General features: G+C 41.6%; 1 protein-coding gene across 2 annotated transcripts in view; it reads right to left on the bottom strand.

Annotated features, from left to right (window-relative positions):
* The window catches only part of LAMA2 (laminin subunit alpha 2), a 1,313,887-nt gene that overhangs the window by 560,218 nt on the left and 731,244 nt on the right, over positions 1–22,425 (bottom strand). For both annotated transcript variants that reach the window (XM_073575794.1, XM_073575795.1), the window contains exon 17: positions 3,111–3,238. In XM_073575794.1, coding sequence (XP_073431895.1) covers positions 3,111–3,238 — 128 coding nt within the window. The remainder of the gene's footprint in view (positions 1–3,110; positions 3,239–22,425) is intronic.

The following is a 22,425-nucleotide window of genomic DNA, read 5'->3' as shown; positions in this document are numbered from 1 at the left end:
ATACCATTGGGTTTGATGGTGTACCCTTGTTTATGTCTTGGGGAGGATTCTATTTGGTCAGATTTTGCTAGCCATTTTGGCTTTTTTAAATGTTTTTATATTGTTCATGGTTGTATACTTGTGTCTCTTTTTTGTATCTAAATATCCCTAGTTGTATGCATACCTCTTTATCTCCTTGTATTTTAAACTTATCTATAGTATGCATTGGGTTGATCCCCTGAACTGAACATTTATTTTTATTGGTTGTATAATATTTTGTGGTGCCCGTTTTTACATATATTCTAACCTTCCCTTCCAAGACCTGCTCCAAAATAGTAATTTTCCACCACATAAGAGGTATTGACATACTCAGGAGAAATTGCCCAGCAAATTGTAAGGTTCATTTTCTCCTGCTACCCTTGTTAAAATGCAAAATTTGGGGCTAAATGAACATTTTTGTGAGAAAAATTCTGGCTGTACAAGAGCTCTACAAATGCTGCTTGGTGCCCAGAAACAATACAAGCATATTCTGCTTTCGAAAATGGTACTCCATTACTTTGGATCTCTACTGTGTTCCCGAACAATTGTTTTACCCCACATATGTGGCATAGACCTAAAAATGTTCACCACAAAATGCTCAACACAGCCTTAGATAAATTCTTTGAGGGATGTATTTTCCAAAATGGGGTAACTTGTAGGGGTTTGCAGCTGTTCTGGTTTTTCAAATGTGACATGTCATTCGCAGTCTATTCCTGCCAATTCTGTGCTTGAAAAGTCAAAAAAGCACTTCTTTCCTTTCAAACACTCCCGTGTGCTCAAGCAGTAGTTTTAACCCACATATGGAGCATCAGCATGCTCTACAGAATTTGCACAACAAATTGGGTGGTCTGTTTTCTCCTACTACCTTTATGAAAATGAAATATTTGCTGCTCAATCAACATTTTTGTGACATTTTTTTTTCACTTTTGCTTTGCAATATATTAAAATTCCATGAAGCACCTGTGGATTTAGAAAGCTCACCAAACTCTAAAATTCCTTGTGACATGTAGTTTCCTAAATGTAGTCACTTGTTTCTGCATTTTTAGCACCTTGAAGTCTCTTGAAATGCAACATGGTGTTGGCAGTGTGTACCAGCCAAATCTGCTCTCGAAAAGTCAAATGAGGCTTCTTCCTTTCTAAGCATTCCTGTGTGCCCAAACAGTAGTTTTTCCTTTCATATAGGGCATCTACAGACTCGGGAGAAATTGCACAGCAAACTGGGTGGTCCATTATCTCCTGTTACCCGTTAACTTGAAAAATTGGGGCTAACCCAAAATTTTTAAGGAAAAGACAAATTTTCATTGTTTTCTTCCACTTTGCTTTTATTCTTATGAAGCACCTGAAGACCAACAAACTTCCTGAATGCAGTTTCAAATACTGTGACGGGTGCAGTTTTTACAAAGGTGTCTTGTTTCGGAGTTTTCTGACATATAAGCTGCTTAAAGTCACTTCAATAGTGAAGAGGTCCCTTAAAAAATAGAGTTTGTAAATTTTGAGGGAAAAATGAGAAATTACTGCTAAACATTTAACCCTTATAACTTCCTAAGAAAAAAAAAGTTTAAAACATGATGATATAAAGTAGACATGTGATAAGTGTTATTCATTAATTATTTTGTAAAGTATCACTATAAGCTTTGAGGGCATACAAATTCAAAGTTCAAAAATTGCAAATTTTTATAAAATTGTAAATATTTTTATGAATAAACAGAAATCACAATCAACCTAAATTTAGTACTATCAAGAAGTCAAATATTTCACAAAAAAACTATCTCAGAATCACTTGGATACGTTGAAGCATTCCAGAGTTAGTGCCACTGCTTAGAATTTAAACATTTGGCCTGGTCAGGAAGATAAAAACAGGCCTTGGTATGAAGGGTTTAATCCTCACTGATTCCGTGCCACTCCTCTTCCAACATTTTTGGGTCCTCTCCAAAACCTCCACCGCCATTCACTGGCAGCTTAAATTTCTAATGCATCACCCCTGAAGGCAATGATAGGCTTCTGCAGTTACATTTCTGTGCTGCCAGAACAGGTTGTACAGTAGTCTGTGAGGGTCCTGAACAATGCTGTGGGGATGAGTAAGGAGAGCATACTTTGCCATTTTTGAGCAAGTTCTGTGGAGTTTTAGAAAAATCCCCAAGCACAAAATTCCAGATCTATTTATATAAAAAAAAGTTGACCATTTTAAATGAAAAGGCTATGCAATATTTAGAATCTATATGCTGAATTTATTAATAAAATGGTAAATGTTCTTGAAATTCTTCATTTTCTTAGTTTTAATATTTTATTTAAGTTAGAACATGCACTTTACCCAAGCCTATTGCAAACATGTTCCATATATTTTGCTTTATAAGACACGCTTTTCTCCACTTAAAGTGAGGGGAAATCTCAGTGTGTCTTATAAAGCAAACGCATACATTTACATGAAAGCAAAATCTGTGCTATCGCTAACCGCGACATAGGGGAAGCTTGCGGTGGACAGACTGTGTGGCGGGCGGTCATGTGAATGATGGCAGCGGGTGCGGAGGGCCGTGAAATAGTGCAACATCCACAGATCTCCCCATAACAGTGTGACATCCACAGATCCCACATATCAGTGCATGAGCCACAGATCCCAATAACAGTACAACATCCACAAATCCCCCATAACAGTGCGAAATCCACAGATAGCTTTTTTCCTGTTTCTCTCCTCTAAAATCTAGATGCGTCTTATAATCAGGTGCATCTTATAAAGCGAAAAATAAGGTATACTACATGTTTGATGATGATAAGCATTATAGATTAATTACTGTATTGAAAAACTTACTCTAGTCTCTAGAGGAAATTAGTCAAGAATGCCATTTCATACATTCATACACTAGTCTTACTGCTAGAGTACTTAGGAGTAAAATACAATAAATTCCTTAAGAAGCATTGACCTCTGAATAAATTGGTTGCATATATGACAGTCTATGCATGAGAAAAGCAAATATATGTCTGCCACGACCATGCGTAAATTTGCTCTATGCATTTTGAAAGGTAGAGAGGAGGATTCACTGAGTTCTTAAACACACATACACTGAGTTGCTTAACACACCAACATTACCACTTACTTGTTTGAGGCTATGCTCATAGGACAGGCACATGGCAAGCAGTCCTCGTCTGTTCCATCTGTTGGATTCCCATAAAAGCCTGGTAGACAGTAATCACAGTATCGGCCATAGGTATTATGTTTGCAGTTCTAAAAGAAATTGGAATATCAGTAAATATTCGCTGTATGTGATGGATGACAATTGTCAAATATTCACATAGAGTGTATTTTCTTTGTGCACTAATCTAAATAGGACAAAAACTACTGTGGAAGTGAGACACGTCATGGTCTCACAGTTTTGGCACTGACACATGTTCTGTTTTTTCACAAAATTTACTTCTTCAGTGGCTTAAGATTATTCAGTCAGATGTTTCTACAGTTTCTATGGTTGTACTTAAGTACAATTTTAAGTATTTCTTAGGTTTTTAAAGTTTTAATGACAAATATATAAAGTTTAACCAAACACCCAATATTTGCAGTGTTGACCCTTACTTTTCTAGATTTCTGCTAACTTTTGCTAACTTTGCAGAAAGTACAGGACATAACTGAGGAAGACATGGGTAAAGTTGTTTTCTCTGATGAAGCCCCCTTCAGACATCTGAAAGACTAATTGTCTGGAGAAGAAAAGATGAGCACTACCGTTAGTCCTGTATCATGCTAACAGTAAAGCATCCTAATACCATTTATGTTTGGGGTTACATTTTATCCAAGGGAATTTGCGCAATCACAGTTTTGGCTAAGAACACTGCCATCATAAAAAATGGGATCTAAACCTCCTCCAAAAGCAACTTTTCCTGACAATCCAGGAGAAATTTGGTGATCAGTGCTTTTTCCAGTATGATGGAGCATTATTCACCAGGCAAAACTTTATGATAACTAAGTGGCTCCGTGAACAAAACATTGAAATTTTGGGTTCATGGCCAAGAAGCTACCCACATCTTAATCCTACCTAGAACCTGTGATCAATCCTCAAAAAGCAGATTGACAAACACAAATAGAGAAATTGTAACAAAGTACAAGCACTGACTTCTTATCAGTCAGGATTTGGCCCAGAAGATGATATCCCGCATGGCAGAGCAAATTGCTAAATTCTTGCAGAATATGATTCAACATCATAAATATTGAGCCTTTGCATAAACCTGATGTATTTGTCAATAAAAGTGTAAAAATGTATGAAAAGCTTCATGCACTCACACAACTACAATAACACAAACCCTTTTTCTCCTGTCTCGCACCTTTCACACATGTGATTGCATGGTCCCTCCAGTGGCCAGGAAGAACACTGTGTCAGAGTTCTTCTTCATTATCGGAAGCTACCTATGGACTATAAGACATACACTGTTTTTAGCAAGAATTTTCTTTATAAAAATGCATCTTCCAGTACAAAAGTATGGTATGTATTTCCTTTTGGATTTTATCTTTCTTTTCTAAAAGTTTTCCAGAAGCCAATTAGTACATTTGTGGAGCAATAGCTAAATATTTGCTCAATATCACTCTACCTCAGGATCAGGATTTATTTTCCACAATTCTAACAATTATTATAAGTATTGGTGGTGGTTAGGGTTGAGCGAAATGGGTTGGTCAAATTGATAAGTCGCCGACTTTCACTAAAGTCGGGTTTCGCTGATCGAAACCCGACCATAGCGTGTTTCCCATGATGCTTCCAGCGCTTTTTCTCATCTAATCATCAAGGACGCACATTGTGGGCAATGCGATGACATCGGCAGCTGCCACCACCATCTTAGAGAAGGGCATTCGTGTGATTGGCTTGCTTTGTGTGTCGTCACAGTGGCTATAAAAGCCCTGACTGCCTACCGCCATTCTACTTCTGCCGATCTTAGCATAGGGAGAGGTTGCTGCTGCTGATTCTCAATAGGGAGAGCATTAGGCAACAAAGAAAGAAAAAACTGCTTCTTCTGATAGCAATTTCAACAGTACAGTTAGTGTGCAGTGACAGGGGAGGATTTTTGCCTGTGCAGCCGCGCTGGTGGTTATTAGGCTGCCTTATAAGGCTACCTGATAGCTGCATTGCTGTGTGCACACTGCCGTGCAGACTGCTTTTTTAAAAGCAAAAATACTTTTATTCTGATTTTCTGCACCGTTACAGAGCGTTCATTTTTTCACACACCGTATAGCGGTGTACGCTACTCACACACTACCGTGTACCGGCTGGTATCACGGACATATACATGCTGTGTGTGACTCCGTAAAAAAATAAAAAGAGATTTTTAATTTTCTATACATACACTGTATAGATCTGTCCGCTTCTCAAACAGTATTGTATATCTGCTGTTTGTATTGCGATCACATCTATACAGAGACAGCGTGTGTGTGTGAGACTCGGTAAATACATATATGGACATTTCAGTTTTTCCATACACCGTATAGAGCTCTCCGCTTCTCATACAGTACCGTATATCTGCTGTTTGATTACGGTCAAATCTATACAGAGACAGCGTGTGTGTGTGACTCTGTAAAAAAAATAGACGGAGATTTAAAATTTTCCATACATACACCATATAGTGCCGTACACTTGTCAAACAGTATTGTACATTTGCTGTTTAATGACGGTCAAATCTATACAGAGACAGCGTGTGTGTTACTCCATAAAAAAATAGGAGATTTAAAAATTTCCATACATACACCGTATAGAGGTGTACGCTCCTCACAAACTACCGTGTACCGGCTGGTATCATGGACAAATACATGCTATCTGTGTGTGACTCCGTAAAAAAATAGACAGAGATTTAAAATTTTCCATACATACACCGTATAGAGCTTTCCGCTTGTCAAGCAGTATCGTATATCTACTGTTTGATTATGGTCAAATCTATACAGAGACAGCATGTGTGTGTGACTCCGTAAAAAAATAGACGGAGATTTAAAATTTTCCATACATACACCATATACATGAAAACCACAGAACAGAGTAAAAAATCCTCCAATATTTAAGAAAAAAACAAAAACAGGCTGAGATGCTTACCTGTATAGACAGGCCTCAATACAAATGCACTATCAGGGTGCAGCGGACCCAAGTAAAATGGCAACTGCACAGGTGCAAAAATACCTAATGAAACAGCCAGCCTACAATCAGGAATTGGCCGTGTGGCACACCAGTGCAAAAAAATAATTCGTATGTGGCAATGTTCACACAGAGGATGCAGAGCATATGGTTCACAGCCTCTAAGTATCACCAAATAGGTGGGCTGCCCAGTGCTAACTATAATGCATCCCGTGTGAACAGAGGCCACAGTTTACGGAACACTGGCTTTAAACGCCTACATTGCCAAACTGATCTCATTAGAGATGATGCCCTTCCGTTTGTTTGAAAGCGAAGCTTTCCGAGAGCTCATGGCCTACGCTGTCCCACGCTATGACCTACCCAGTCGGCACTTCTTTTCTCGAAAAGCCATCCCTGCCCTCCACCTGCATGTGAAAGACTGCATTGTCCATCCACTCAGTGAGTGGAAAGGTGCACCTCACAACAGATGCATGGTCCAGTAGGCATGGCCAGGGCCGTTACGTGTCCATCGCTGTGCACTCGGTTAATGTGGTGGATTCAGGCTCCACAGGGGACAGCAGCGGTGGAACAGTGCTGCCTAGCCCACAGTATAGGTAACAGTTGGCTGTAGGCATTCGACCCTCCTTCTCCTCCTCCAGAAGCGAAAGCTCGTCGACAGAGCGCAGTCGCACAAACACTCCATCCGCATCTGGCAGTGTTGCACACGAGGTGTCCCACTATCGAACAGCTAGTGGTAAGTGGCAGCAGGCTGTTTTAAAGATGTGGTCTTTGGGCGACAACAGACACACTGCGGAGGTACTAGCTGAATACTTGCAGCGACAAACTGAGTCATGGCTGGGCAGTCTGCATCTTGAGCCAGGCAAGGTAGTCAGTGATAATGGCCAGAATTTTGTGGCAGCCATAGCCCTTGCAAAACTCACACACATACCTTGCCTGGCTCACACTTTGAGCCTGGTGGTGCAGTGCTTCCTAAATAATTATGCGGAGTTAACAGCCCTGCTCCAAAAGGTGTGAAGACTGTGCTCACACATCCGTCGCTCGCCCGTACACTCCAATCGTATGCCTAAGCTGCAGCGATTGCTCCACCTCCCCAAGCACCGCCTAATCATAGACGTTGCAACAAGATGGAACTCCACCCTGCACATGGTTGAGAGGCTGTGCGAACAGAAGCAGGCTGTAATGCTTTTGTGGGAGGATACACACGGGCAGGCAGTTTGAGGGCAGACAAGGAGTTGTCGGATGTGCAGTGGTCAAAGCTGAAAGACCTCTGTAAAGTCCTTCAGTGTTTTGAGGAATGCACATGGCTGGTAAGCGCAGACGATGCCATCATAAGCATGAGCATCCCACATATGCGTCTGCTCATGCAAAGTTTGACGCACATTAAGGATCAGGCATCTGCAGCGGAGGAGGAACAGGAGGAGGAGGAGGGAAGCCTTGTTGACAGTCAGCCATTGTCTGGTCAGGGAACTGTCCTGGATGAGGTGGAGGAAGAAGAGGAAGAGGAGGAGGAGGATGAGGGGGATGATTATTTTGGGGAGGAGGATGCTTCTCTGAGGGCAAGGGAAAATGTTGGCGTGGCAAGGTCAGGTACAGGGTTTGTGCGTGACAGGAGGGATGTGGATTTTCCAGAAAGTGCTTCTCCACCCACCACTGCCAGTGCATCATTGACACCTGGAACATTTGCCCACATGTGTGATTATGCCTTGCGGATCCTAAAAAGGGACCCCCCGCATTGCCAAAATGATGAAGGATAACGACTACTGGTTGGCCAGCATCCTCAATCCACGCTATGAAGGCAAATTACACAACATCATGCCACAGGAAAACCTAGAGATAATATTGGCTAACAAGCAAGCAACTCTGGTGAACTGTTTGTTTGAGGCATTCCCAACACACCGCAGCTGTGCTGGTTTTCCCACGAGCCGAAGTGGGCAAAATGGAAGAGGTGTTCGTGGTGCACACAGCCGAAGTGGCATTGGATACAGGGGTTTCATGACCATGTTGTGGACTGATTTCTCATGTACCGCTCACATGACTGATAATACTGCATTGATTGCAAGTGACAGGAGACAGCAGTTGTCTTTGTGCACCAGAAACGCGTCAGGTGTTTTTCTGCATTTTAAATATGGCATAATAGCCTAATAAATTTTTTTAATTTATGCTGGTGTGCAGAACGAACTTTCTTCTCTTTTTGGATATCTGCTGTGCTCACCAGCGAATTCGTGCACCCATCTGTGGATTAATGAACTCAGCCCAGGGTGGTTTTCCATTTGGATGCGATGCAAGCTCCCAGTCCTCCCTCTCCTGCATTTGTAATGGACGTCAACTCACAATCGGATGCAGTGGTGCTTTATGATCAGCTTTCACAGTTTTTCCAGTCACAGACATGTGTCATTCCTGCCACCATTTTTCAGTGTCTCCTCTCATGCCAATCCAATAGAATCACCTACGGCCTGTGGCTTCTGTCTTTTGCACTCCAAAGTAACCAGACACATCATGATAGGCAGTGAGGACCATGTCTACATCTCTCCCTGTGATCACAATTTGATGGAGATGAGTAACGGTAATGGGATCCACGCTACTGCGATACAGCAATCTTTTTTTCACAAATAACCGTTTTTGCTGTATCCACAGACAAAGTAATTGAGCGTCAACATCGCCTCTGCGAAATCTACCGGGATTTTTTCCCGTTATCATTAATTCCCAAATTTCTGCAAACACTCAACTTTCTGTCTGTACTTGTATCCATCTAGTTTCCAGTAGCGGAGAGTCTGGACTGGCTTACTGTGACTGAAATATATACGAAGATTTAAAAGTACCACAACAATGTATACTGGTGTACGCTTCGAATACATTTCCATTTTTCTACTTTTTATATTCTGGTGTAATCCATACTGAGCCTGTGAGTGTCTGTGTCTGACTCCGGAAATATAGATGGAGATTTACAATTACCCCTAGACTGGATACACCAGGTATCTGCTGATACAGTACCTTTGTTCTAAATTTATTATGTCATAATTCATACTAAGTGAGCATGTGTGGTTTCCTCCTTCTATATATACGGAGATAAAAATTTCACCCTATACTATATACTGCTTCATTCTTGTTATACAGTACTTTTGTTCGACATTTAGTATTAAGGTCAAATCCATACTGAGTGAGCGTCTGAGGGTGACTATGGGAATATCGATACGGAGATTTAAATTGTACCCTATCTACTATATAATTGTCTAATTCTGTCTGTCTGTCTGTCTGTAATGGAAATCCCACCTCGCTGATTGGTCGCGGCCTAACTGACACGACCAATCAGCGACAGCTGCTTAGTTGTCATGGCAACACGGCCGCATTGCTTGTTGTACAGGCATATTACAGCCGTTAAAGGCATCACTGCTGCGTTGCTCATTACACAGGCACAGTCCTGTACATATTCTGGAGTACAATACATTAGGTAATTAGGTAACAGTAGAACAGTGACTGCAGCTCTGGGTGTAACTGGAGTACAATACATTAGGTAAGAACAGAACAGTGACTGCAGATCTGGGTGTAACTGGACTACAATACATTAGGTAAAAGCAGAACAGTGACTGCAGCTCTGAGAGTAACTGGAGTACAATACATTAGATAACAGCAGAACAGTGACTCTGGGTGTAACTGGAGTACAATACATTAGGTAACAGCAGAACAGTGACTGCAGCTCTGGGTGTAACTGGACTACAATACATTAGGTAAAAGCAGAACAGTGACTGCAACGGAGTCTGTGCGTGTAGTGGTTCGGTCCGTATTAATTGCGGAAATCAACTTAATAATAATAAGAAGAATAAGTTAGCAGCGTTCGGATTACAAGATAGTGGTTTTTTCAAACCACTATAAAAAGAAAAACTGAGTTTTTATCCCTCAGAAACAATAAATTCTAAGAAATTAAACCATAAGAACGTCATATGTATAAAAGGATTCACTTTATTAGATACCAAACATTCATCATAAACAAGACCCCGCTTTGGGGTGTTCGTGTGATGTGGGGACATCTTTACAATGGGTAAGGGGACTCCTGTGGTTTAACCAAGTGGTAGTTATTGCTAACGCTGTTTGGATGATTGCACTTTGACTGCTTCTCTTTACATAGGGAGCTTTTGTCTTTACCTCTCTTTTATCTCTGTTCACCTATATGGTAAGAGGTGGTTATCTCATGAATTAACAATACAGCCAGTGTTCTATATACTTACATGGGAGTTTCTGGCCCCTATTCGTTACATAAGTCCCCACGCCACTATCATGGCTGCATCACTATTCGCCTGTTTTACATGTATTCTATTTTTTGTAATTTTTTGTATTAATATGTCTTGTTTTTGATGAATTTTTGGTATCTAATAAAGTGAATCCTTTTATACATATGACGAGAAGCTCTTATGGTTTAATTTCTTATAATGTATTGTTTCTGAGGGATAAAAACTCTCAGTTTTTCTTGATGTTTTAGCTGTGATAATCAGCTGACACCCGGCCGCGATCAGCAGCGCTCCCCCCGCATTGCTTGTTGTACAGGCATATTACAGCCGTTAAAGGCATCACTGCTGCGTTGCTCATTACACAGGCACAGTCCTGTACATATTCTGGAGTACAATACATTAGGTAATTAGGTAACAGTAGAACAGTGACTGCAGCTCTGGGTGTAACTGGAGTACAATACATTAGGTAAGAACAGAACAGTGACTGCAGATCTGGGTGTAACTGGACTACAATACATTAGGTAAAAGCAGAACAGTGACTGCAGCTCTGAGAGTAACTGGAGTACAATACATTAGATAACAGCAGAACAGTGACTCTGGGTGTAACTGGAGTACAATACATTAGGTAACAGCAGAACAGTGACTGCAGCTCTGGGTGTAACTGGACTACAATACATTAGGTAAAAGCAGAACAGTGACTGCAACGGAGTCTGTGCGTGTAGTGGTTCGGTCCGTATTAATTGCGGAAATCAACTTAATAATAATAAGAAGAATAAGTTAGCAGCGTTCGGATTACAAGATAGTGGTTTTTTCAAACCACTATAAAAAGAAAAACTGAGTTTTTATCCCTCAGAAACAATAAATTCTAAGAAATTAAACCATAAGAACGTCATATGTATAAAAGGATTCACTTTATTAGATACCAAACATTCATCATAAACAAGACCCCGCTTTGGGGTGTTCGTGTGATGTGGGGACATCTTTACAATGGGTAAGGGGACTCCTGTGGTTTAACCAAGTGGTAGTTATTGCTAACGCTGTTTGGATGATTGCACTTTGACTGCTTCTCTTTACATAGGGAGCTTTTGTCTTTACCTCTCTTTTATCTCTGTTCACCTATATGGTAAGAGGTGGTTATCTCATGAATTAACAATACAGCCAGTGTTCTATATACTTACATGGGAGTTTCTGGCCCCTATTCGTTACATAAGTCCCCACGCCACTATCATGGCTGCATCACTATTCGCCTGTTTTACATGTATTCTACTTTTTGTAATTTTTTGTATTATTATGTCTTGTTTTTGATGAATTTTTGGTATCTAATAAAGTGAATCCTTTTATACATATGACGAGAAGCTCTTATGGTTTAATTTCTTATAATGTATTGTTTCTGAGGGATAAAAACTCTCAGTTTTTCTTGATGTTTTAGCTGTGATAATCAGCTGACACCCGGCCGCGATCAGCAGCGCTCCCCCTGTGAGTGCAGCTGATTGCATATGACGTACTCGCCCGTCCATGGGCATTAAGGCCCAGGGCATATGGACAGGATAGTATGCCTTATGTCAGAAAGGGGCTAAAGGTATCAACCACAGAGGAGTCTCAAATCTAAATATTTTTTCTATCTACTGGCTAACACGCTACAAAGATATATCAGCTTTAATAATGAGGATCTAAAAGCATAGTAATCCAATACCAATATTTGAAATAAACAGACACATTCCCAGCCATAGCTATCACCTTCTTCAATTGGATATATTTCTAAAACAGATGTTGCACAATTAAATTCAGGACTTGTACCACTCTGGGTGCATAAGTTACACTGTCCGATTTTAAATCAACCACAATTTTTCTTGTTGTTGGTGACAATTCCCAGCTGTTGCTGATTGAAGCTAGCCAACAGAATGCTAACTGATGCACAGTAGCAACGTGTCCACTGTATGGCTTTTAACAATCAATCTGTCAAGCTGTAATATTGCTTGGCCACGTTCTTCCTTGAAGGAATAAAAAAACAATAGGGTGTTATGTGGAATCAATGCTATGCCGTGTAACTGTTGGCGATGTGTCTGTTGAGCAGTAACCAGTTGAGGAGACTGAAAACCTATGCTTGATGATGGAAACAAGCATAGCTCTCAGTCACATAGTATTTTCACCACCTGTCTCTGTTGCATTAGTGTATCACTTCTACTCCAAACTTAACCAAATTCATGTGTTCTCCATGTCCATATTAGCTTCTTCAGGTGACTAGGGTGCAATGAGCTTTGGAGCTCAAAGAGAAGTTGAGATACCAGCATATGTTCACTTGCACTTGAGAACAGAATTAGCACCCTTTTCTGTGAGAATCTTCTAGCAAGGCTGAGTGCATACCATAATTTCTTGAAAAGCAGCTGACTCCATATGGTGGTATAGCAGGGAGTGCACCATAAGCAAATTGACAAGGTGTGAGTTTAGCTGGCAAGCAAGCACATGACTGGGAGAACATGCATCTTTTCCTTGACATAAAAGTAGAGATGGATATCAGCTAGTGTGATGGAGGAGGAAGAAGAGGCAGCGTACAATAAGTATGACAAAAACAGGAGAGCCAAAACAAACCTGCTCAGTTAAACCTCTCGCGTTATGAATGGGTCACCGAGGAGAAAAAAAACAAAACAAGATAAGCCACAGAAAACCAGAGAAGTTGGTAACTATGCAGATTGCAGATCCCTGATCTTACCACACAACTAGCAGTAGCCGTGAAGCGTGCCTACGATGTTCCTAGACGCCTCGTGAGCCTAAAGCATGAAAATGGAAAACTAACTGCCCCAGAGCAGACCCCAAAGGAATAGATAGCCCCCACACATGTATTGATGATGAAACAAGATGAAGGCACAAACACAGGCAGGAAAATAGGCTGAACAAATGATGGGGCCCAAACTAACTAGACAGGAAAGGCAAGTCACTGTCTGCAACCTACAAAAAACCCTACAAAAATAATGCCCAACACTTCTGATAGCAAAATTAACCCTGAAGTCACTAGACTTCTCCCACTATATCAGCACTATGGAATATTCTGAGACAGAGCAAAAAGAGACCGAACTAGTAAGAGACAAAAAGCCAATTGGCAAAATACTGATAAATAAGAGTGGAAATTCAGCTCAGCCCCCAGCCGGGGCTGGCAGACCACACAAAAAACTGAATAAACCAACAAAATCAAGTGTGAACATTAGCAGAAAAACTTAGCTTTAAATGACTGGAACAGAGCTGAAAACCAAGAGCTGACAAGCCAGAAGGAATCACCAGCAACTGAATAGGGCGTCGGCTGTCTTAAATCCAATCTGAGAATCCTGAGATCCAATCATCATCCTCATTCTCAGGTGGCAGATCTCCACCGATCAAACCAGCTGCACCACCTCCCGAACCAGAGAATGAACTCACAACAGTACCCCCTCTTTGAGGAGGGGTCACCAAACCCTCATCCACACCACCAGGCCGATCAGGATGGGCTCGGTGAAAAGCACGAACCAATCTATTGGCATGAATATCAGAGGCAGAGACCCAAGAATTATCGTCCTGACCATAACCCTTCCATTTGACCAAATACTGGAGTCTCCGTCTAACCAAATGAGAATCCAATATTTTCTTTACCTCATATTCCACATTGCCTTTGACTACCACAGGGTCAGGAGGTGCTGCCATAGGAACCACTGGCTCAACAAACCTCTTCAACAGAGATTTGTGAAATACGTTATGGATCTTGAATGTAACTGGAAGAGCCAATCGAAACGAAACAGGATTAAGAATTTCCAAAATCTTATAAGGACCAATAAATCTTGGCTTAAATTTACGAGATGCAACCTTCATAGGAATACTCTTAGACAACAAACAAACCATAGCACCCACTTTAAACCAGGGCCAATGGTCCTATGCCGGTTGGAAAATCGCTGGGCCTTTTCCTGAGAGAGTGACAACTTATCCACCACTTTGTCCCATATCTGCTGCATTCTTTTAACCACAGTGTCCACACCTGGGCAGGAAAAAGATTCCACTTGCCCTGAAGAGAATCGAGGATGAAACCCAAAATTACAGAAAAAGGGTAACATCAAAGTGGCAGAACTAGCTCTATTGTTCAGTGCGAATTCGGCCAAGGGCAAAAATGAGATCCAATCATCCTGATCAGCAGATATAAAACATCTCAAATAAGACTCCAAGGTCTGGTTTGTTCTCTCAGTCTGTCCATTGGTCTGGGGATGAAACGCGAAGGAGAAGGATAACTGAATTCCCAGATTGGAACAAAAGGCTTTCCAGAATCTGGAAACAAACTGGACTCCTCTGTCGGACACAATGTTCTCAGGAATCCCATGTAACCGAACCACCTGTTGTAAAAACAAGGGCACCAACTCAGCGGAAGATGGCAACTTTGGGAGTGGTACAAGATGGACCATCTTCGAAAATCTATCACAAATCACCCAGATAACAGTCATTCTCTGAGAGACAGGAAGATCAGAAATAAAATCCATTGAGATATGGGTCCATGGCCTCTTGGGCACCGGCAAGGGCATCAGCAACCCACTAGAACGAGAATAGGGTTTAGACCGAGAACAAGTCCCACAGGACTGTACAAAATTCCAGACGTCACGAGATAAGGCAGGCCACCAAAAGGACCTACTCACCAAATCTCTGGTACCAAAAATACCTGGATGACCAGCCAATGCGGAGCAATGAATTTCAGACATCACTCTCTTTCTCCACTGGTCAGGAACATACAATTTTCCCATAGGGCAACGCTCAGGTTTATCCTCCTGAAATTCCTCCAAGGCGTGTCTCAAATCAGGCGAAATGGCAGAAAGAACTACCCCCTCACCTATGATAGTAGTAGGCTCAGTCACACTAAGAGAATCGTCAAAGAAACTCCTAGAAAGGGCATCTGCCTTAACATTCTTAGTGCCCGGAAGAAAAGAGACCACAAAATTAAAACGCGTGAAAAACAAGGCCCATCTAGACTGTCTAGGATTCAAGCATTTGGCCGACTCCAGATAAATCAATTTCTTGTGATCGGTGAGGACCACAACATGATGTCTAGCTCCCTCCAACCAATGTCTCCACTCCTCAAATGCCCACTTCATGGCCAACAATTCCCGATTCCCCAAATCATAGTTGCGTTCAGATGGGGAGAACTTTCGAGAAAAGAAGGCACAGGGATTCATCTTAGAAGTCACAGGGTCTTTTTGGGACAAAACAGCTCCTGCACCAATCTCAGAAGCATCTACCTCCACCTGAAATGGAAGTGAGACATCAGGTTGCCGTAAAACTGGAGCTGAAGTAAATCTCTGCTTAAGCTCCTGAAATGCTGAGATAGCCTCAGGAGACCAATTCAGCACATCAGCGCCCTTCTTGGTCAGATCAGTCAGTGGTTTGACAATACCAGAAAAATTACCTATAAATTTACGATAGAAATTAGCAAAACCCAAAAACTTCTGGAGGGCCTTCAAAGAAGTAGGCTGAACCCAATCATAAATGACCTGTACCTTGGCCGGGTCCATTTCAATAGTCGATGGAGATAAGATAAATCCCAAAAATGAAATCCTCTGTACACCACAGAGGCATTTCGATCCCTTAACAAACAGGGAATTCTCCCTCAAAATCCGGAACACAGTCCGGACGTGTTCCACATGAGAATTCCAATCACTAGAAAAGATCAAAATATCATCCAGATAGATGATCAAAAACTTATCCACAAAATCACGGAAAATATCGTTCATAAAGGACTGGAAGACAGAGGTGGCATTAGTGAGCCCAAAAGGCATCAGCAGGTACTCAAAATGTACCTCCGTAGTATTAAACGCCGTCTTCCATTCATCCCCGTGCTTGATGCGAATAAGATTATATGCCCCCCTGAGTTCAAGCTTAGTAAACCAGCAGGCACTCTTAACTCTGGAGAATAAATCAGACATCAGAGGTAGTGGGTACTGATATTTAACTGTCATCTTGTTAAGGGAACGATAATCAATACACGGTCTTAATGAACCATCTTTCTTGGCCACAAAAAAAACCCCAGCACCTAAAGGTGACGAGGATGGTCTAATATGAACCTTCTCCAATGACTCCTTAATATAGGATCGCAAAGCATCATGTTCGGGTACTGATAAGTTGAAAAGCCGACCCTTGGGAAATTTACACCCAGGCATCAACTCAATTGCACAGTCATAACTCCTATGAGGAGGCAAAGACGCAGACTTGCTCTCACTAAATACATCAGAAAAATCGGCTAGATAATCAGGAATATCTTGAGACTGAGGAGAGGTGGAGAAAACAGGAGCGTCCCTAAGAACACACTGACAACCCCAACTCACCACAGACCGAGATTTCCAATCCAAAACTGGATTATGAGTTTGCAACCAAGGAAAACCCAGAACAATAGTATCATGCAAAAAATGCAGCACCAAAAATTTACAATTTTCTTGGTGGTCTGGGCAACCCGCATTGTCACCTGGGTCCAAAACTGAGGTTTATTCTCCGCCAAAGGAGTAGCATGAATACACCTCAAAGGAATAGGCGTCCGCAGAGGCCTCATGGAAAAACCACAACGTTTAGCAAAGTCCAAATCCATCAGATTCAATGCTGCTCCTGAATCCACAAAGCCACAAAAGCCTTCGTGGAAAACGTGGATAAGGAGCAGATCAAAGTAATTGCCAAAAGAAACTTAGGTTGTATACTGCCCACAGCAAATGTGTGTGCAAAACGCTTCTCTCATCTTGGACAGACAGAAATAGTATGAGAGACGTCTCCACAGAAAAAACACAGCTTATCACGCCTTCTAAACTCCTGACATTGCACCCTAGACAAAACTCTATCACATTGCATAGGTTCAGACATTTGTCCAAAAGGTGGCAGCGCCTCTCGTGTAGTTTTGCGTTCATGTAAACGCCGATCAATTTGAATGGCTAATGACATAGAATCGTCAAGACCAGAGGGAACAGGAAATCCCACCATAGTATCTTTTACGGTTTCTGACAAACCCTTCCAAAATAGAGCTGACAAGGCACTATCATTCCATGTAGTAAGGACCGCCCACTTTCAGAATTTTTGACAGTATGACTCTGCAAAATCCTGACCCTGGTTCAATGCCAATAGGACTTTCTCAGCTTGATCAATAGCATTAGGTTCATCATACAACAACCCCAAGGCTTGAAAAAATGCATCCACATTAGTCAGAATAGGATCTCCAGGTGTCAAAGAAAACGCCCAATCCTGGGGATTGCCGCGCAGCAAAGAGATGACAATTTTAACCTGCTGCGCAGAGTTCCCCGATAAATTAGGCTTCAAGGCAAGAAATAATTTACAATTATTCTTAAAATTCAAAAATTTAGACCGATCCCCAAAAAACACATCAGGAGTAGGGATCTTTGGTTCAGCAGCATGTTAATGAGCAATATAGGTGGAAATTCCCCGCACTTCAGCAGTGAGCTGCTCCACACGATCAGACAATTACTTAATCTCCATTAAGAAAAAAAAAATCCTCCTACGGCCCCAGAGAAAAAGAGGAAAAAATATACATATAAAAAAAAATTCTGACACCGTTTTTTTTTTTTTTTTTTTACAATTCTTTCCTGCTTTTGAGTACCCTAGAATCTGCGGTATGGCTGGTGATTCTGTTATGAATGGGTCACCGAGGAGAAAAAAAACACTGAGGAGAAAAAAAACAAAACAAGCTAAGCCACAGAAAACCAGAGAAGTTCGTAACTATGCAGATTGCAGATCCCTGATCTTACCACACAACTAGCAGTAGCCGTGGAGCATGCCTACGATGCTCCTAGACGCCTCGTCACGGCCGGAGGACTACATAAGCCTAAAGCAAGAAAAGGGAAAACTAACTGCCCCAGAGCAGACCCCAAAGGAATAGATAGCCCCCACACATGTATTGACGATGAAACAAGATGAAGGCACAAACACAGGCAGGAAAATAGGCTGAACAAATGATGGGGCCCAAACTAACTAGACAGGAAAGGCAAGTCACTGTCTGCAACCTACAAAAAACCCTACAAAAATAATGTCCAACACTTCTGATAGCAAAATTAACCCTGAAGTCACTAGACTTCTCCCACTATATCAGCACTCTGGAATATTCTGAGACAGAGCAAAAAGAGACCGAACTAGTAAGGGACAAAAAGCCAATTGGCAAAATACTGATAAATAAGAGTGGAAATTCAGCTCAGCCCCCAGCCGGGGCTGGCAGACCACACAAAAAACTGAATAGACCAACAAAATCAAGTGTGAACATTAGCAGAAAAACTTAGCTTTAAATGACTGGAACAGAGCTGAAAACCAAGAGCTGACAAGCCAGAAGGAATCACCAGCAACTGAATATGGCGTCGACTGTCTTAAATCCAATCTGAGAATCCTGAGATCCAATCATCATCCTCATTCTCAGGTGGCAGATCTCCACTGATCAAACCAGCTGCACCACCTCCCGAACCAGAGAATGAACTCACAACACTCTCGACTTTGTTAATAATTTTTATATTTTTGCTTTAAATTAGATTAATTTCCCCTTCCAAAAAAGAGCCACATCACAAGAAATGCTAGGAACACAGCAAGCAAGTGAAACAGTCGACAATATTGTTGTGTGGTATACATTAGGAAAATTGGAATATTAAAATAGGTGTGCAAAATAATCCATGTTTAAATTGTCTTTTACTTTTTTTTTTTGCCGGAAGTTCAGGAAGAAAAAGGTGCAACAGCCCACTGTATAGTTGTAGCATGTATGATTGGTAAATTGGAATACTAAAACTGGTCTATAAAAAGTAGAATTTATGTTTTCAATCAGGTTTTTTTTTCTTTTTTTAACACTACTATTTTTACAGCAAAATCTTGCAGCCAAAAATGCTACATTGCTTGGTAGGTTCATGGAAGAAATTCAACTCAAACCTTAGTGGATTGACTGACTCATCTCTACTGACAAGTTTTGGTTTTTTTTGCTAATCTGTTTTAATAGTTGAATTTTATATCTGTACATGCCACGCAAATTCAGTGCTCTATTGCACACATTGGATTTCTAACACATAACTACCTCATCATAATTCTTATTAATTAAATACTATTATTTATGGAAAGAGAGTTTTTAAATGCATGTAATAACAATGAAGATGATTAACTGTGCATGTTTTTTTGCACACCTATCTCCGAATTGACAATTATACATGCCACAACTTTGTTTTAAAAACATAAAACTGTGTCCGTGTGCTGTGTTATAAAATGGCCTGTTATTTACTGCCATCCGTTTCTATGGTGAGGTCAATTTAACAGTACTAAGGCTGTGTTTGTGTTAAAGAGCTTGAAAGGGGCTGGAAACTGTCCTAAGAGTATATTTTCAAGACAATTTGATATAGCAGTACTGCGAATCATGGCAAATTGAATTACTGCAAATCAAAATTTGTGAAAAATGTACTGAACCTTGTGAATTTGAATTTCAATTTTTTTTATAGTCTCTGGCATGTATATGCAAGTTTTCCCACCTACAAAGAATAGAGAGGTCTGTAATTTTTATCAAAAAATTAAAAACAGAAAATCAAATTGTATGATTAATTAAATTGCATTTTATTGCATGCAATAAGTATTTGATCAGCTACCAATCAGCAAGAATTCTGTCTCTGAAAGATATGTTAGCATTTCTTTAAGAAGCCCTCCTACTCTGCACTCATTACCTTGTGTCATGATCCATGCTGGATCGTGACAGATAAAAGCACATGTTACCTTTTTTTTTCCTTAAGCTTTGTGCTTAAGTTTGGTTTTGCCCCCGGTGGCCATTAGGATTATTACACAGAGGTGTCTTTTGTTCTAGTTTGCCCCAGGTGGTGGTGAGCGTTATTGCACATGATTATGAAGCAGGTGTGATTGCTGGCTCTTACCTATAAAAGAGTGTCAGGTGGTTGCAATCACTGTTGGTGATAGTGTTCATTTCAACCAACCTTGGTGGAGGAAGGATCTAGAGAGAGGTCCTGGCAGCTCAGTCAGAGCCCTGTTGTGGAAGGAGTCAGAGGGGATTTCCTTGCAGCTCTGACAGAGCTTGGTGGCAGCTATTCAGGAGGAAAGCTGCATTCTGGTGGTGGACTCTGTTGCTGAGAGGAAGAGCAACAGAGCAAAGCTAAGTGGTGTTTCCCTGTTTGTATTTTTCCATGGTGTGTATTAGTACAGCGGTGGGGCCAATGCCTGCATCACCCAAATCCCTAGCAAGGGATAGTTGTAGGGTGTGCTAGGGTGACTGGTATCCTGATCAGCGCCCAGTGTGAAACCGGCCTAGGGAGCATTAGGAGTGTGAGGGACACTGACTCAAGGGAGTGCAGGAAGTCTCCATGTCCCCGTTTCCTATCGCAGCACCCACCATTGTAACTATTTCCCCTTCCCCGTGTCTTGTTGTTTTAGTTACTGGCCTGTGGGCCATGTCACACAGGACAGTTTCACGTGCCGTGTCTTGTTGTTTCAGTTACCGACCTGCTGGTCGCGTCACACAGGACGGGTCCACGTGACTCTATGTTAATTTAACCTGTTTGTACTCTACCTGTATAAAAGATACCTGTCCATACACTCAATCAATTACAGTCAAATTTCTCTACCATAGCCTCACGGGACAAAATTGAAGACATGCACAAAACAATGACTCTATATAATATAGGAGTTTCACTTTTTCCATTGAAGAACTGAAATAAATTAACCTTTTGATGATATTTTAATTTTGTGAGACGCAAATATATATGTATATGTGGTGTAGTGTCCACTGTGTCCGCTAGGGGGCGCTGTGCAGGTGTCCCAGGATGGGCGTATAGCCATCTCCAGGGTGGTAGTAGGAGCAGGATCCTAAATGACCGTTATGTATCTCAAGGTGGGTGGCCTTGGAATGAAGGCTTGAATATGTGTTGATCAGCAGGGTTATTGCTGATGCTCTGTTCCAATGTGTTAGGGAAACCTTTAGGTGGTTGGTGATATGGGTGGAACCAACCACCTACAAATCCACCCAAGGGCGTGTGTCTAAAATGCCCATAGTGAACAGTATGTGTGTGAATGGTTGTAGGACCTGTAATGAGGTCATAGCAATGTGATCCTGTGGGCGTGGCTATGAACCATATAAGGTGACCAGGGTAGGTCACATGAGCGAATGCCTGGACCCGGTTGGTCCGCATGGAAGGTCTCATCTGGCTGACGTGCTGGAAGAAGTGGCTGCCTTCCTGAGTGCACGTGTGGACGCTGTGAGTAATGGCGACGTGTGTCTGACAGTTCCCTAGAGGGAACGGACATCTGCAGTGTGGTGAAGCAGCTAAGAGGTACCCCGGACACGGGAGCGTAACTGAGAGACTGTGTAGCCTATTGGCTGGATGAAGCACAGCCTGTGTGACCAGAGTAGTAAGGGGAGCAGAGCTCCACTCTGAAAATACCCTGCTGTCTGTTGTAAGACTATTGCATAATGCTTTGGTTTATGATGATGAATAAACCGCATGGACTATGTTGATGTTTTATGAAAAACCCATGCCGGACCTGGTTATTTGGCTGCAAAGCGAGTATCCCCAACACGAATAACGAGCGCTACCTTACAATATATATATATAGGTATGTACAAGCACACACATATATATATACACATGCTGTTTCAACATTTAAACATATACTGTGGAAGGTCGTCTCACTTAGCTGCTCTCTGAGGCAGACACAGGAACATAGTTTGGTTAAAGTCTATGGGTGGTTTATTGCGTTATAAACCAATAAGCCCAAACTAGTAACAGAAAATCAGCCTTTCTGGCTCAAATTAAAGTAAAAAGTTCATATGCAGTCTTTCCCAGCATGGCTCACGCCTTCTGGGACAACATATACAGCAGCTCTCACAGGAGCATCAGTCTGGAGGCTTCCTTCCTCCAAAGCACAAACAGAGAAAAAAAAACTGTCTGGACACTTAGCTCCCTCCATCCACACCCTGGAGGTGGAGATATGGCAGATAGGCATCCCGCCCATCTCTGACCTACCCACCATGAAACCCAGACCCATATAGCAACTGAATTGCTCTCAGCACATATCATGCTGGAGGAAAATTCATGGCTTTCACATCACGCCGGTTAGCAACCTTTGTGACA

Source organism: Dendrobates tinctorius, unplaced genomic scaffold (assembly GCF_039654945.1).
Source record: "Dendrobates tinctorius isolate UK_male_01 unplaced genomic scaffold, ASM3965494v1 ptg000046l, whole genome shotgun sequence".
NCBI classification, from domain to species: Eukaryota; Metazoa; Chordata; class Amphibia; order Anura; family Dendrobatidae; genus Dendrobates; species Dendrobates tinctorius.
The sequence above is the reverse complement of the archived record's forward strand: the minus strand, read 5'-3'. Positions and strand labels throughout refer to the sequence as shown.